A 17,079-nucleotide genomic window follows, 5' to 3' on the forward strand; every position below is an offset into this window, starting at 1 on the left:
ATGGCCAAGAGTGAGGCTGTTTCACTATCTAATGAAATCGGTAACTATGAATTTATATTAAGTCTTGTGATTTGGTATGATATTTTAACAGAAGTAAATATCGTGAGCAAAAATGTACAAGATCATAACATGGATATAAATACTTCTGTAAAAATGGTTCAAAGTCTTCTTCAGTTTTTAAACCAATACAGAGAAAATGGGTTTAATTTGGCGAAAATTGCTGCTAACAAATTAGCCGAAGATGCTGATATTACAGTGGTTTTCAAAAATCCACGAGTAAGAAAAAAGAAAAAATTATTCGAATATGAAAACGTCGACGAACCCATGTTAAATAATGAAGACAGGTTTCGTACAAATTATTTTTTCATCATTCTTGACCATGCAATACAGTCAATTGAGAAACGCTTTAAACAGCTAGAGACTTATTCGGACAATTTTGGATTTTTGCATCGAATTGGCAAGTTGAAAACAATGGAAAATGATGTCTTATTAAAACACTGTAAAGATTTGCAAATTATTTTAACAGATAACGATTTAAAAGATGTAGATGGATTTGATTTATTTTCTGAACTGAGTATTTTTCGATCTTTAGTTGACGATGACACAAATTCGCTACAGGCACTTAATATTTTAAAAACTACTTACGGATCATTTCCTAATCTAACCATTGCTTTAAGAATAATGCTAACCATTCCCGTGACATCAGCATGTGCGGAAAGAAGCTTTTCCAAGTTAAAATTAATAAAAACCTATTTACGCAATCAATTAGGTCAAGACAAACTATCAGAACTAGCTTTAATATCAATCGAAGAAGAAGTATCGTCCACAGTCGATTATAAACATCTCATTGATATATTCGCTTCCAAAAAATCTAGAAAGAAAATGTTTATTTAAGTTTTAATGTGATAATTTATATTTTACCTTATTTTAACTTTTAATATTATTATGATAAAAATAATTAATTATACTTATCTATAATTTATTTACTTATAAAGAAAACAGTACTATTATAATACAGTATTTTTCATTTTAATTATTATTATTATTAATGTCTTAACTTCTAATAAAATAAAATATCTAATATTATTATTATATTTTTTTTTACCTATATCTCGAGATCACTGGGTCTCATTGAGAAAGTAGGCCCAAAAATATATAAAAATTATTAATTAGACTGCGACACATATTAATTATATCTGGGAATGGAGTAGTATAATAATATATACAATGAAAATATATAGGAAAATATTATCGAATATAGGTAGTTAGGTACATATTTTTAAAAAATACATGAAAAATGATTTTGTCCTGGGCCCCGCAAAAACTAGGGCCGGCCCTGATGACCTATATATATATATATATATATATACGCCGGTGACGCTTTTTGGTCGCAACGAATGAGTTTGTGAATCTGGCTATTTGAAAAAATAATGTGTGTTATTTTATATTATTATTATTATAATTACCTATAACTGATCCACAAAAATCGAAGGAAGAAGTGTTGGAAACTGCCCCTACTTTCCCCCTCCTGTGGATACCTTTGACTGACTGAATCACTGAGTTCTTACTTAATTAGTACCTAATAACCTTTACCATTTACACCCTCATTACCATAATAATATATTTTTTATATCAGTCACCAGGTGCCAATATTTTTTATTTATTTATTTTTTATTTTATATTGAACCGCAACACGAGCAAGAACCATAATATCGTTGCAACTCGTTTGCGAATATTCAACATTTTTTACCTGAAAATCAACAACTCACTTGCGCACAACGACATTCACACACATTTATAGCCGTGTAATGGTGTGTTGCTACAGATTACAATAAAAAATATCAAATATTTGATAGCAATATTATCTTATAACCGCCAACCGATATTGTTGATTATATCATTTTGCAGGGTTTTCCGTACCTAACTAATTTTAGTAAAGTTTCGGTAGGTAGTTATGATTCAGTATAATATCGGTAATCATGAATTAAAAAAAAAAAAAAAAAATCATGAATTTAAGTAAATATCGTGTTTTGATGAGTATCTAGATATACAAATTTTAGATGTAATAATAAAAAATGACCTGCGAGTGCTATTGTTAATAAATTAAACAAAGTTATAAAAATAACCGACACTCATAATCAATGAAGAGTAATATAATAAAATTTTAAAACAAACATAGAACACTATGATGTAAAATTGTCACGAAGAATGAAGATCAATGTATGAATTCCGAAAAAACATCAACAGCAATACAGCATTATCCTAAGCCTGTTAAAGTGAGAAGGAAAATTTGTATACTAACGAGTTATGATACTAGGGATTTTCGTCACAGCTGGTAGCCAAAATATATGTGCGCAAATGAGTTGTAAAAAAGTCAAATGTGTGCAAATAACGAGTTGTAGCTCCATAACACGCGTTAGCATTACTAATTTCTTATAGATACCAATTGGTACCTGCCCTAAATATATCCGAATTCTATATTTTATAATTTATTGCATACGTGACCTAAGCCTGATATTGTTCAACTAATATTATTAAAACGGAAATTTATGAATTTATTAACAGGCTATTGTGATAACATATATAATACAACTATACACGATTATACAAGAAAAGGATATAGTATGTATCTGAGCACGTCCAATATAGGTTCAAAAATTAATAGTATTATTACTATAAACATCACGTACCGTAGAATAACATATTAATACGCTACCTACGGGTGGCAGAAGCCAAAAAACCGGATGATGATGGTCTGAAGCGGTACGCGGGCACGGGCCACTGTCAAAATATTTTTATTTTATCCGCACGCCATCCGAACAATGGTTTTAAGTTATAACGTACGCATCATAAATTATCAACGACCGAAGAAACGTACATAATATGGCTTATATAATATGTATTATGTACATACCTATACCTACCTATAGTGAATAACAGACACATAAACGCGTATATGAATATTTGCCAACTTCCGTTTGACACGATTTATTTATAATATGTATTATACATATAACTGTCCAATGCTTTGGTCAAACAAATATTATAGGTGCTATAGGTATCTAGATAGATACAAAAGTTATAAACCGCCGGTCCCCAACCGGGCATGGCAGAAACCCACGGGTGCCCATTCAAAATCGGTGGAAGACATAAACGCCAAAATTAGATAAGACAAAATAAAGTCTTATCGTACAAAAGCGCCAAAATCGTATCGTACGAAAGCGCCAAAATCCTAGGTACCTGTGTAAATTTGGGCTGAAATTCCGGATAATGAGGTTATACGAACTACAAATGCAGCTGAATCATATCATCGACATTTAAAAGATCAATTTTATTTTGCTCATTGTAAACCATGAATATTTGCAAATTATTTTGTAGTTCAAAATAATTCATAAAATTGTTTGTATTTATATCTAAGGTTAAAAAATTAAACATTAAGTTTTCCATAAGTTTTGCTTAAAATAACTATAGAGAAAATTTGATGCGTCATTATAGGAAAAATGTTTTGAGCATTTGAGTTTTAAATTTTTATGAAATCGCATAGATAACGATAACGATTTATCCTCAAACGAGTCAAACAAATCATCTTCGTTCAGAATCGTTTTTCGTATACAATGATACTTATCATTGCATTCAAATTTTATCCCATCCATTACAGTAACCTACTGTACAGCAGAGCGACATCCACGACTTACCCGCTTTTTTTTAAATATAATATATTATACGAGTATAATATAATTTTTAAATATCTACTTATATAAATTTTAATTTTGGCGCAAATTATTTGTAATTTTTGAACCTTTGGCGCTTATTTCACATATTAGGTATAAAATATTATATTGGCGCTTATGTCCTACACATTTTGGCGCAAATGATAGGCCATTTTTGTGCCTTTGGCGCTTCTGTCATATAGCCTTCAAAATTCTGCCAAAAAAACCCACGAGTTAAAACCTTACAGTACCTTCCCCTACTGTTCCCCAGGATAATGACCTCAGTTGTCGAAGCCCTAACCATAAAAAAAAAAAGTTATAAAAAACCATGAAGTTAAGGTATTAGGTAGTAAGTTAAGAGGTATTTTAAGAGCACATGGAGTTAAAAAGAGTTAGCCACCCACCCACCCACCCAATCTTTTATTTATTATAATAAATATTTTCACTTATTATTCACTATAATTCAAAGAAATCAATTAGTATAGACTATAGTTTATGTTATAAATTTTTTAATTTCCCTGTGAAACCTGCAGTAGTACACACCCACCCCCTCGAGAACACATGTGCAGTTGCATTCCTTGCTTAACCTGTCTGGGCGCCACAGGATTGCAGTCATTAACCAGCAGTGTCCTGTATACGATTATCGACTTGAAAGGCTCGCAACAGTCATTTCAAAAGTGTATATGAATTATTTTGTAGTTTCATTTCCATATAATATATTCTTAAGAAACAACAAATTATTTATTTTAATAATATATATAATATATATATATATGTATATTATGTGTTAAGAGAATTCACTATATTAACCTAATATCTACCTAATAAATGTGTTAAATTTGAATTGAATGGAATCAAATCAGTATAAACAAAAAAGAATTCTGAGAGAAGACTGTCTATTAGTCTAAAATATTACTAGTATATTACTACTCATAAAAATTATTGTGGATTTACATGCAACTTTTTGTTTTAATTATCCACCTACGCTCTACATTATAATAACCGTTACATTTTCAAATTTTTTAGGTTAGTGAAAAAAATTGTATCGTCATAAATTAAAAATTAAAAATCGAAAATTTCATATGCCTATAAATATCTGAACACGAGTCAAGATTTTTTGAAAAAGTATGAAGAATAGAAAATACTATAGATATAAACATTTACTGAAAACTGTATATATATTTACGTCAAGTTAGATATGAGAATTGTCTCTATCTTTCTTGTTAGGTATTAAGTTGTCATTATAAACATTTTTATTTGGCATCAAAAAAATGTTAAAATAAAAAAAAATATATATTATTATAATTAATTTAGTATAGGTACTCTAAAACCACTATGCCGATCCTTATACCCAAACCCAAAATCCTAAATAGTACGGGTAGTGACTACTTCCCCATAGCCATAAGCCATGGGGACTTTAGCTTCCACGAGTTCAATTATAACATAAAACATTCCTTGTTTTATTATGACTATACGTCTAACTATTATTATTATTAAAGTGAAATGCTATCAATTATATATTTTTAAATTATAAGATATTTATCGAAAAAAAAAATGTTATGGTATAAATGGTACCTATATATAGTAGTATAGTGATAATATAAACTCGTTGTAAACTACTGAACTATATTATATATTTCTTTAAATGCCAGACGATTAACATTGAGAGTTAAGGAAATTAAGCTTAAGACACACATTACGTAGGTATGGCGATGTTCGGAAGTGACATAGTTTGGTGGTCCACGACAACATATAATAAAGATCAATGTTACAGGTTGGTTATTATAATTATATGCACAATATTTATTTTATTTTTATCTGTAGGTACACTGATCAAATACCCCTGAGCTATACATAAACTAAAAACTAGGTAGTTTAATTTGTAACTATAGGTGTTTAAAATCTCAGCTTCATTGATTAATAAATAATTATTATTCAAAAATAAAAATCTACATTTTTATAACTGTCACATATTATGTTAAAGATGTTTAATCGTTATTATAGTCGTAATGTTTAATGTACTGCGAGGTTGAATTAAATCTTCCACCTATTATTAAAATAATTGGTAATGATTAAAAACTTTTGTACTATACCATATAATATCGCCGTCATGTTGTATTGTGATATTTCAGAAAATTTTAATCGTTTAAGAGCTAAAAATGGTACTGCATTTGGTTTGAAACTATACCGTACTCGTTTAGTCAAAACATTTTATTAACTGATGTGATTATATAATTACATAAACAATGTATTTTACATTTTAAAGGAAAGTTAATTGGTAATTCGAGAGATTAAATAATGCAAAAAACAAAAATTGTTTGTTAAATTGACAAATTGTTATTTTACTTACTGAGCACACAATATTTGCTACTTTATCCAATATATTATTTCGTTTTTTAATGGCATCAAATGGGAAATGTTCACAAAATATGATATCAATTGTGTCCAAGTGATCAATATTTAAAGCATTCGCAACCATTTTTCTTTTAACTTTTATCTTATGGTGTAATAAATATACAGATCATTTTCCTGTTTTATTATAACCAAACCAACAAATTTTAACAGGCATAATTAGTATAATATGTAATATAATTGTATAATTATTAATAACAATGACTAGGATAAATAAATCAGGATTATATGAAAAAAAATTACAATTTTATATTAAACAAATTATGTTTATTTTAAAAACACATGATTATGTATAATATTTAGTAGTAATTAGTGTATTAATATAACAATGGGGCCCCTGTATCAAGGGGCCCTCATCATATCGCCCCCATTTTTATAATTTAACTATCAGATGCAAATCAAAGCATCTAAAAAGTACAAATAAGTAATGCTATGTTTAGTCATTATTATTTTTACGTTTTTAAGTAAATTCTAGACGCAGTATCTTACGGCGGCAGCCTTCCATTTACAAAATCTACTATTATATAATATGTCAACTAAATTTTATGATCGGCGCCACTGTTGAATCTTAATGTATAGCAATTACAAAAATAATATTACATTTTTCAAATGCACAATCTGAATTAAAGTTCAAATCCCTATATTTGGCGGTAATAATTTGACGAGCTATTACTACAATTATTCCTAACCACAAAAACGTCTAACCAGCACATGGATAATAAAGAATAGCCGTGGCCTATCCATTCAGAGCAGTTCAAAAATGTGATAACATTTTTAAACGTTATCAGTGACTTATCACACAATTATGCGGAATCATGCCGGAGAACCCAGAATGGTAGAATGCCAGAATTCACATTTCCGCGCCAATTGAGTTTTTGATGCCGGTGGATACTGGACACTGACCGACTGACCTGTGATTCTGTGTTCACCTGACACGTTTAAGGTATTGACTATTATAACTAATAATACATAATTGAATCGCCTGATTTGTTAAAAATCCACGGTAATTGAAGGTTTGTTGTTAATGCGAAAAACTTTAACTATCCGTATGTTTTATTAAATCTTTAATTTTAATATTTGGCTAAAAAACACATTAATTGTGTTTGTTAACTATATTTTTGTAGGTAATAAGTATAATTAAATTATACTTTGTTCTGTAGCTTTGTGCATTTGTCAGCGCACCGTTTTCTGTTGTATTGTAGTTACTTATTAATTTTGAATTAAATGTTAAATGTTAAATGTTAAATCTACTAAATATCAGTAGCGGCGTACGCACTGGTAGGGTCCTAGGTTCTGACCCCCACCGAAATTTTTTCATTTTACAAAAAAAAATTTTTTTAGCACCATTTCAATATACAAAGTAGATAAATTGTTGGTCATTTTTAAAAGTTAGAAATTAAATTTGTTAATTTATTATTAATTATAATTTGTTATATAACTAACTATAAAAAAACTGTTAAAGAAATTATTTAAATTATTCATTATCATGTAAAACCCTAACTAAACTTCAATCTTGCGTATATGACTGCTAGATATTATCTAGTGTTATACATGTTTTCTAATACAAGTTAATAAAAGTTCATAAATTTACATTTATTATGTGAATAATATTGTAATTAATATTTTTTTATATAGGAATTTTTATCTACTTATTTAAAATATTATAAAAGTGCGATGGCGTCAAATGAAGAAAATGATGAAAATAAAAAAAAACTCAACTATGACGAGTTAGATGTGTATAGTAAACTAGAAGTTAAACTTAAAGCACGTAACAAAGTTATTTGTCGCAAAGAAATTACCCTGCCCTGCGCTCATGTTGAAGACACCGATCTTTCTGATGTTTTGGAAGCTAATAATATTCCTTCAGTTAAACTAAATAGACGTTTGCAGGATAATACACAATCAATTAGTACATTGATGGATAATATCCGCCAACTGAAACGTACTTCAGGTATTAATATTTGAAATTAAAATTTTTAGTATCTACTTGCTTACCAATTTTATACTTTTATTTAATAGAATTGGAAATGGATTTTGTTATCGATCATGGAAGAAATGAAAATGATGAGGTCAGTCAAATAGTTACACAACTTCGACAGCAATCTGAAAAACTTTTTAAAAACATTATTCATACTCAAGTTGCTTTTAATGAATGTTTAAGTTTGACGGACAATTTAGAAAACAAAGAGCATATCAAAAATCACTTAAAATTAATAGAAAAAACTTGTAAATTTGATAGAGGTGTAGAATCAGTAATCGGTTGTAACAAAGATAAATTAGAAAAACATATTGACAAAAACTTGAAGATTGAAAATATCGAAGAATTTAAAAAGTACGTATGAGATGCAGCTATTTTATTTTTATGAATACCTGCAATATTAGATTTTATAAAATTATTTTTGAAAAATGAATGGTCATTGAGAGCAATGTTAGAGCATAAAATTTAATTTAAAAATATGAAATTTGTAGAAATTTTATACAATTCTTGTCTCTTGATTAAATAAGTGGCTTGGGATATAATGGTGTGTACATGTTCAGCTTTTCTTTCAAATTTAACTGAACAAGTGTGTTTAGACAACTCCTAAAATGTATATGTATAACCTAAAGATTTTTTCAATCTTAAGTGTAGCATAAATTCAACTGATTGTTCTTGATTTTTTGTATTAGTGCTAACGGTTACATGCACTGCAATTAATTAATACAAATGGTGAATTGCTAACTCCGACTTACCTAAATATGTACAGTTTTTGTTAAGTTTAAAACAAAAACTGAACTTGTGTATTGCATATGGTTATTAAATCTGATGAAAGTTGGCACCTATGTTAAAACACCTCATAAAATATACCCACATATTTTCATGACCGGGCAAGTTAACTATTTTTTAAACTTAAATACAAACAATAATATTATAGGAGAAAAAAGTTGCTTTTGCAATTTAATAATTTGCGATCCATATCAAAACACAATAAACTAATTTGATTAACAAATAAAAATAATACATAGGCATAAAGGTAAAGGTCAGAAAAAATATAAGGAAAGTAGGCCTAATAATAATAGTAAAAAGAGTAATAAAACCTTATTAACATAATGTATTAATTATTACGGTTAATTTTTAAAGAAATAATCTCGTCATGTCCTTTTTAAAGTTATATCTTCTTGATCAACTTGTTCTTGAAAGATTTTAAGTTAATATGTTTAGGTGGGATTTGATTTTTTATGAAAATTTATATACCTAATATATGTTGGTTTCATCGTTTTATTTTAAAATTATGCATTTGACATTTTGACAGTTGCAATTTATTATTTACAGTATATATTTTAAGTTTATTTTTTTGTTAAAATAATTAATTTGTACACGACAAATATATTTTAGATCTATGAAGGGATCATATTAGAAAAATAATTAACTAAGCTGGACTATAAAATTATTTAACTAATCACTGCATATTTGCATATTATGAACTAATTTTTAAAAATAAAAATAACTTATTAGGTTATTTGTGTAAGATAACTAATCAAATTGTTAATACTCAGTCTTGTTTATCACATAAACTAGTATGTAATATTCATTGTTTTTGATTCATAACATTACTTTTACAATGTTGGGTTATAGGCGCAGTGTAATGAATTTATATAACCTATTATATATCTGGTACACAACATTTATTCTAAAAAAAATTATGGGATGGGGAGGGATATACAAAATTCTAGCAGGACTATATCCTCCTTAATCCCGATAATGCTACGCATATGATCTGAATCAAATATAGGACATTTTCCTGAGTTATTCATAGTATATTTTATCTTATACAGCTAATCATTCATTATAATTTGATAATATTATAACATTATTTTTATGTTAATCTTAAGGATTAAGTCAAATTTAAGATGTTTTAATTTTATTTTTTAGTGTGTGTAATGAATTGGTCCAAGGAATAGTAACTACAACTTATGAAGCCGGTGTAAAAACATATAAAAATCATGAGCATTTATTAGCAATCAAACAATTCAATAAACCTAGCGATGGATTAGTTGCAGAAGAGTTGATAGTTGGGAAGTTAGATCCATATACAAGACAACCAATTACCAAACCAGTATCCAACAAAGTTTGCAAACACATATATGATCAAGAATCAGTTAATCAAATGTTTCAGAATAAACAATTTATATCTTGTCCATATATTGGATGTACTAATAAACATTTTACAAAAGCTGATCTGAATGTTTCCATAAATAGTGACAATCATTAAATATTATATGCTTAAGTGAAAAAGGAACTGTAATTTTTTTATTTACTGTTAAGAAATACTTTTTGAGTTATATGTATAAATTAATTTATGTATAAAAGAAGTTGAATTGAGATTAAGTCATTCAAGATTACCATAATAATTATTTTTTATACCTATTTAACATTTATAGATACTTAATTAAAGTAAATATAATTATGTTATTCACTACCACAAAAGGGTAAATTTCATAATTGTTAAGTACATAATAATATATATTTTTATTTTATAAATGTACATTTTTTTTTTTTTATTGAACATGTTTCATTGTATTGAAAGTTATAATATTAAATTAAACTCTTTCTATTAAACATTAATTTAACCAAACTGCTTATAAAAGTTTCAATATTTACTTCTTAAAAGCATTTTATTCTTTCTAACCAGGAAAAGAAGTCAGAAGACCTTATGAACATTTTGTAACAGAAAAAAAAACATTGCTTATATTGAATGTTATACTGGATTTCAAGTAGATAGACATACAATAGTAATTTATTCTTGATTGATTGTTAAAATATTAAAAAATGTTTTCACTACATAAAGTTAAAAACAAAAGTTGTTTTAAAAAAAGTTGTAAAAAATACATTTCTTATTAATTTAATACTTCTTGAGAAAACACTTAATAATTATTATTCATTAATGATAATATTTTTCAATATATTTTGTAATTTAGTCTAATACAAATGTAAGTAGACTATTTATATTGTTTAATATTTATTATCAAACCAATAGTAAGTACAATTTTCTAAGTATGATGTTAAAATTTCTGATTTTAATGTACAATCTTCACAGTTAAAATACAGTTTTGTTCATGCATCCGTTTAATGTTATAAGCAAACTGAAATACCAGTCATGACAGATCAAATTATTTAGCTATCTTAATTTTACACCTAAAATTTGTGCAGCATTAATTTCGATTAGTTTGTGTACTTCATTTACTTCTGCTTGACTCAATGTTCTTTCTAAATGTCTATAAACTATGCGATAGCAATGGCTAACATTTCCAGTTTTTGGATGTTTAAATTGGTCTATAAGTTTAACTTGTTCGATTAGCTGGCCACCATAGTTTCCAACAAGTTCATAAAAATCATTGGAACAGAATGGTTTTTCTTTGGGCAACCAAAAACTAATATCATTAATGCATTGAGGGTATATGCTGATCGGTTTATATTTCATTCGTCCGTCTTTGGGTAGGTTTTGAAACTGGTTGAGAAATCCTGAATCCTTAGACCAGAATAAACGTATGTCTGGTATGGAATAAAATGGCATTGCTAGACGCTCTAATCCAAGACCAAATGCCCAACCAATTCGGTTGCCAGCTCCGGCATTTTTTAATATTTCATGTCGAATAACACCGCATCCTAAAGCTTCAATCCACTGACCATTGTAGTTGATTTCTAATTCAAATGATGGATGTGTAAATGGAAAATACTCCGATACCCATCGGTATTCAACTTCTTCGCCAAATACTTTTTGTATCATGATGACCAATGTTTTTTTCAAATGATTAGTAACAATTTCATTGGCTTCTTTTGAGTAAACCCCTTGCTTTTCACTGTTTGAATCGTTTCCGTCTTTATCAAATACATTAACATTACTCCCATGAATTGATTCTAATTCATTTGGTGTAAATATATGCACACCGTCAGCCTGATGAAATACGGGATAGTGAGTGGCATCAATTTCGTCTCTCCTGTACACATCACCAAATACTACGAAGTTGTCCAAACCCATTTTTATTAGTTCGGACTGGTGAGCGGTACAGTGAGCACGGAGCATGTGAGTCTTATTCAAATAATAACTATCGGTTTTGTTTCTACTTGGGTGATCTGCTGGCACGAGTAGAGAGTCAAAATTTTCATTAGTCGTCACGACCGGATTAATTTTGTCGTAGACAGAAAAAATCGGATTACCCGTCCGTCCTTTGAAGTGATCGTAGAAAAATTCGACCAGACGCTGTTTGAACAAGTTGAGAGGATGGCCGCAACGATTATGATTGTTAACGCCGATAAACGATAATATTTTTGGAGTGATATTCGTGTATTCGTCTTCAGGGTATGATTTACCATCGATCACTACCGATTTAGAAGTAGCACGACTTGAACTCGGGTAAGCTGCTTCTATCGTGTAACCGATACTGACTTTTAAGTGGCGGAAAAGGCACCCTCCGGTATTGTATTGTAGTTTGAACATGTTGGTGTTGTTTTTCTTATAAAATCACATAATTGGTCAGAATCAACATTTAATATTATTTCTATAAATCAATAATTAATAAATAATAATAAAAAATAAAGATCAGTAAAAAACTATATATACTACAGAAATAAAGAATTGAGAGATGAGAATGACGAGATGATGAGAATATTTCATCTATTGACACTATGCCCAGAACTCCAGAATAATATTCTGTGATACAGTTACAGTATGATATGATATAAGCATATCACATCATAGATAAGAATTTATAGCCGGTTAACATGATGTTATCACAGATTATATAAAACCATATGGTGCACTTCTTCGATTTACTGATAACACGAACCTACCTCAAATCAGTAAGGGTCACATAAAAGAAATAAATTAATGTACAACACATTTTACCATAATTTTTAATAATTATTGTATCAAATAATATTTAAGAGGTACAATCACGATTAAAGATAATATGGTTGCCCAACGAACTATGATAAGAAACAATTTAATGGAGCTCATAAATTCTTTTATTATCAACGATACCCTAGAAACTTTCACTAGCGCTCATAGAATATGAATTAAGTACTAGGCATCTGAATTCAATAATGTTCTGTGATAACAGTGATAATATGCACCATGAAGATTAGAGATAAGGAGACCAAACTCCTATGAGCCGCCAGTTTATAAAGTGGCCCGACAAAAGTCGCACGGTTATTCTGCCACCAGGAGCGCGTCGTTCGATTAGAGGGCTACATTTTACAATTATAGCATGTACTATAATAGGAATTATGTATGTTTTTCGAATTAAACATGATTTATTATTCCTTGCAAATAATGTATTGCTATTTGCTTTATGATTTAGATCAGATCTAAAACATATATACAGAATAAGGGGGATATTGGTTAAAATTGGTTCAATAATAAAAAACAAATATATTATTATAATTAACTATTAAACACATGGGCATGGATGATTTCCATATGATTATTTATTGAATCCATCAAAATATTAAATTTATAAATAGACAATGTATACAATGATAAGGTTTCAAATAATTTTTATTATTATTTTGTATTAGTTTGATTATTTAAATACAATAATTATACATAAAACCAGAGTAATTTGTATTTTTTATTTTTTTTACCTAAACATTAAAAAATAAAAATGGTTAAGTGCTGTTTTGTACCAGGGTGTAATACTGGTTATGCTTTAGATGTAAAACAACAAAAATCAATTGGATTAAAAAATAAAAGTTTATTTAAAGCACCCAAAGTAAAAAAAAAAAAAACAAAATATCTTAACCTTATTTATGAATAATAATTTTCCTATTTAATTATTTGTTACATAATATGTTATTTAGAACACAGAGCTTTTAGCAAGATGGCATAGAGCTATACCTAGAAGAGACAAAATGCTTACGGAAAAGTGCTATATATGTGAATTGCATTTCGAAGAGAATGATATTCTACTTTTTGACGAGACTATCTTAAATGATGGAACAGTCAATAAAATTAAAAGAATTAGACCCATATTAAAAGCAGGGGCAGTTCCTTCTATATTTCCAAACTTGCCATTTTATCTAACGAAGCATACAATGAATAGAAAACCTCCTCTTAAAAGGTCTATAAATATTGATAAAAAGATATCTAAACCAAGTCAGGCATGTTTAAATACAGTTGAAAATTCCCACGAAGAATTTTCTTTTCAGTATTTAAAAGAAAATCTGAATATGTTAGAAAAACCAGATAATAAATGGATGTTTGGATTAACTGATGATGAAGTAGTGCTTGCAATATGGACTAGTGATTCTGAAAAAAGAATAGTAATTTCAAATAATTTAATAGTAAAAGTAAGCAATTAATTAGTCAAAAATAAAATAAATAACTGTACAAACCTATAATCGTATTTTATATTAATTCATATTATTCCAATTCTTTATACATTAAATATTGACAGATTTTTTTGAATGGTATTGAAATTTTATTTGACTGCAACATTATTAATACAATTTTATTGAGTATGAATGATACAAATAAGTTATTGAAATATATACATTCTTTAATAGCATGTAAAGGGATTACATCAGCAAATAACATTAACAGGTAAAAAATGTGATGTAATTATTATATAATTTAACTAATATATTATAATTAATATATACAAATAAATAGTAATAGGTATTAATTTAGTTAATAAATAATGTTTCATACCTATATTTATGTTTCTATCAGGTCTATTACATGCAAAGGTTATGTTGAAAAACGTCTAGGGCAACGTGGACCACTGAGTAGTTATTGTTTTGACTGTAGGATAGAACGAAAAAAAATGGCTGATAGAATAAGAAAAAAAGTTACCAATCCTCATGGTAAAATTAGAAATAAAACTCAGAAATCAGCTAAACAGTTAAAAAGAAAAGTGTCTAGGCTTAGAAATAAGGTTAGTTAACAATACTTTAAATAAATCAAACATATTACATCTATGTCACAATAGGTTATTGAGTTAAGAAGAAAAATGAATAAGATAAAAGAGTTGTGTGCTTCCACAAATGAGGAATTACTAATTAAGACAATCCAAAAACTGCCAAAAAATCAGCAGGAAGCAGTAAAAACATGTTTTGAAGCTTCTAAAGTAGCAAGTTCTAATGGCCGTCGTTATACACTTAATTGGATATATGAGTGTATGCTTATAAGAATAAAAAGCAGAAAAACTTATGAACATATACGAATACATAATATCCTGGCACTTCCCTCTGTAGAAACTATTAGAAAGTACTTAAAACACACTAAAGGCGTTTATGGTTTTCAGCCCAGTACTTTTACATGTTTAAAGGAGAAATCAAAACATATAAATATAAATGAAAGAAGAGGTAAAATTTTTTTTATTGTTTATTTATTGAAAAAAATGCAATTAATTTTTTATTTAATTTATAAAAAGGTACTCTATTGCTGGATGAAATGAAAGTTTCAGAACAATTAGTATTTGATAAGGAAACTTTAAAAGTAAATGGATTTACAGATTTGGGAAAATATACTCCACTTGATCAAAAACAAAAAAAGGGAGACCATGCTTTGGTATTAATGTTTCAGCCATTTAGAGGACAGTGGGTCCAAGCAGTTGCATGTTTCCTTAGTAGAGGAGCAGCAAACAGTGCAGTGCTTCATCAAATAGTTATAGAAGCAATTATATTAATTGAAAAATCAGGTTTTTTTGTGGATGTGGTAACTACTGATGGAGCTGCTTGGAATAGAGGAATGTGGAATAAATTTGGAATAAGTGAAAATGTTGTGAGCTGTGAACATATTTTTGATAATAATAGAAGACTATGGTTTATGTCAGATTTCCCACACCTGATAAAAAATTTGAGAAATTCCTTGATTAAACAAAACGAAACATGGGTAAATATAATCTCTTTTTAACATAAGAAATTACTATTTATATAATAGAAACATAATATATAATATACTTACTTTGAGAAAATATTTTTTTATTGATTTGTTTTTGAACCCAATTAGACACCTGAAGGAGGAATACAAATAAAACATTGGGATGCTGTTGTAGATGAAGAGAAATTACAAGAATACTCTTTGAAAATTTCAAAGTTACAAACGGAAGATGTGCATCCAAAATTTTACCAAAAAATGAATGTTGGCCGTGCATTTAGAGTAATTTAAGACATAGATATTTTCATACAAAACATTTAATAATTATAGTAAAGTTATTTTTATTTATTAAAAATGTTGTTTTTATGAATAGTTCTTTAGTGAAGATACTGCCATAGCGATGGAGTTGTATAAATCCAACAATACAAAATTAGAGGGATGTGAAAATAGTATTAGTCTTATAAAAAGAGTACACAACTTAATAAAAACAATGAACTCTCGAACACAAAACGGAGCCCTTAGAATAAATTCACCAGAAGAAAATGTAAGAATTTTTAATACATATAAAAAAAAAATTGTATGCAAACTTTTAAGATAAGTTGAGCATTATATATTACATAAAATTTTTTTTTTGTTTTTGTTATAGTGTATCAAAGAATTTCTTGTATATTTAATTGATTGGGAGTCAAGAGCCAAAAGTTTAGGTTATGGTTTCATAACTGATAATACATGTTATGGCTTAAAAGTAACTTTAAAAGCTACATTAGAACTTTTATCCTTTCTCTGTGCTGAATGTGATTATTATTTTCTAATGACATCACGCTTAAACCAGGATAGTTTAGAGGTAATTTAACCTACCATATTCATCAACAATATAATAACTTATATATTTAAAAATAAAAATTTCTTTTAGAGATTTTTTGGAATGATGCGTTCAGCTTGTGGTTCAAATGATCATCCGGATGCTATTCTTTTTATTCAAATGTTCAGGTTACTAAGCACATATTCACTTGTAAAGCCTCCAAAGGGTTCCAATGTTTCTGGTGGAGATATGATAAATACTCTCTTGAATATTAAAGATATAACCAACACTAATGAAC

General features: G+C 28.1%; 4 protein-coding genes across 5 annotated transcripts; 3 read left to right on the plus strand and 1 right to left on the minus strand.

Moving 5' to 3' along the window:
• On the plus strand, positions 1-894 carry LOC149057967 (zinc finger MYM-type protein 1-like). Its single transcript, XM_089218273.1, has one exon. It carries the CDS (start codon positions 1-3, stop codon positions 892-894), a length of 894 nt encoding a protein of 297 aa, XP_089074399.1.
• A 6,017-nt stretch (positions 895-6,911) lies between these two features.
• Positions 6,912-10,569, plus strand: LOC107168051 (uncharacterized). Of its 2 annotated transcripts, none has more exons than XM_015517323.2 (4): positions 6,912-7,065; positions 7,758-8,073; positions 8,142-8,454; positions 10,033-10,569. In XM_015517323.2, the coding sequence occupies exons 2-4, from the start codon at positions 7,797-7,799 to the stop codon at positions 10,370-10,372; spliced, it is 930 nt and encodes a 309-aa protein (XP_015372809.1). In that variant the 5' UTR covers positions 6,912-7,065; positions 7,758-7,796; the 3' UTR covers positions 10,373-10,569. The 2 variants fall into 2 exon arrangements, with proteins under 2 accessions (XP_015372809.1, XP_089076621.1); XM_089220495.1 differs by lacking the exon at positions 6,912-7,065 and adding an exon at positions 7,115-7,135.
• Positions 10,570-11,102: 533 nt separating this feature from the next.
• On the minus strand, positions 11,103-12,800 carry PheRS-m (Phenylalanyl-tRNA synthetase, mitochondrial). The gene has a single exon (XM_015522235.2). It carries the CDS (start codon positions 12,596-12,598, stop codon positions 11,279-11,281), a length of 1,320 nt encoding a protein of 439 aa, XP_015377721.2. The 5' UTR covers positions 12,599-12,800; the 3' UTR covers positions 11,103-11,278.
• A 1,210-nt stretch (positions 12,801-14,010) lies between these two features.
• Positions 14,011-14,460, plus strand: LOC149057968 (uncharacterized). Its single transcript, XM_089219611.1, has one exon. It carries the CDS (start codon positions 14,011-14,013, stop codon positions 14,458-14,460), a length of 450 nt encoding a protein of 149 aa, XP_089075737.1.
• Positions 14,461-17,079: the final 2,619 nt, after the last annotated feature.

Source organism: Diuraphis noxia, unplaced genomic scaffold (assembly GCF_037042655.1).
Source record: "Diuraphis noxia isolate RWA-SAM2 unplaced genomic scaffold, SU_Dnox_SAM2 contig0002, whole genome shotgun sequence".
NCBI lineage: Eukaryota > Metazoa > Arthropoda > Insecta > Hemiptera > Aphididae > Diuraphis > Diuraphis noxia.

Excerpts from the sequence above, each read along its gene's own strand:
- LOC149057967 (XM_089218273.1), top strand. The coding sequence starts at position 1 with ATGGCCAAGAGTGAGGCTGTTTCACTATCTAATGAAATCGGTAACTAT.
- LOC107168051 (XM_015517323.2), top strand. The coding sequence starts at position 7,797 with ATGGCGTCAAATGAAGAAAATGATGAAAATAAAAAAAAACTCAACTAT. Across the intron at positions 8,074-8,141 it reads CCAACTGAAACGTACTTCAG|AATTGGAAATGGATTTTGTT; the intron begins GTATTAATATTT and ends TTTATTTAATAG. Across the intron at positions 8,455-10,032 it reads AATATCGAAGAATTTAAAAA|TGTGTGTAATGAATTGGTCC; the intron begins GTACGTATGAGA and ends TTTATTTTTTAG.
- PheRS-m (XM_015522235.2), bottom strand. The coding sequence starts at position 12,598 with ATGTTCAAACTACAATACAATACCGGAGGGTGCCTTTTCCGCCACTTA.
- LOC149057968 (XM_089219611.1), top strand. The coding sequence starts at position 14,011 with ATGCTTACGGAAAAGTGCTATATATGTGAATTGCATTTCGAAGAGAAT.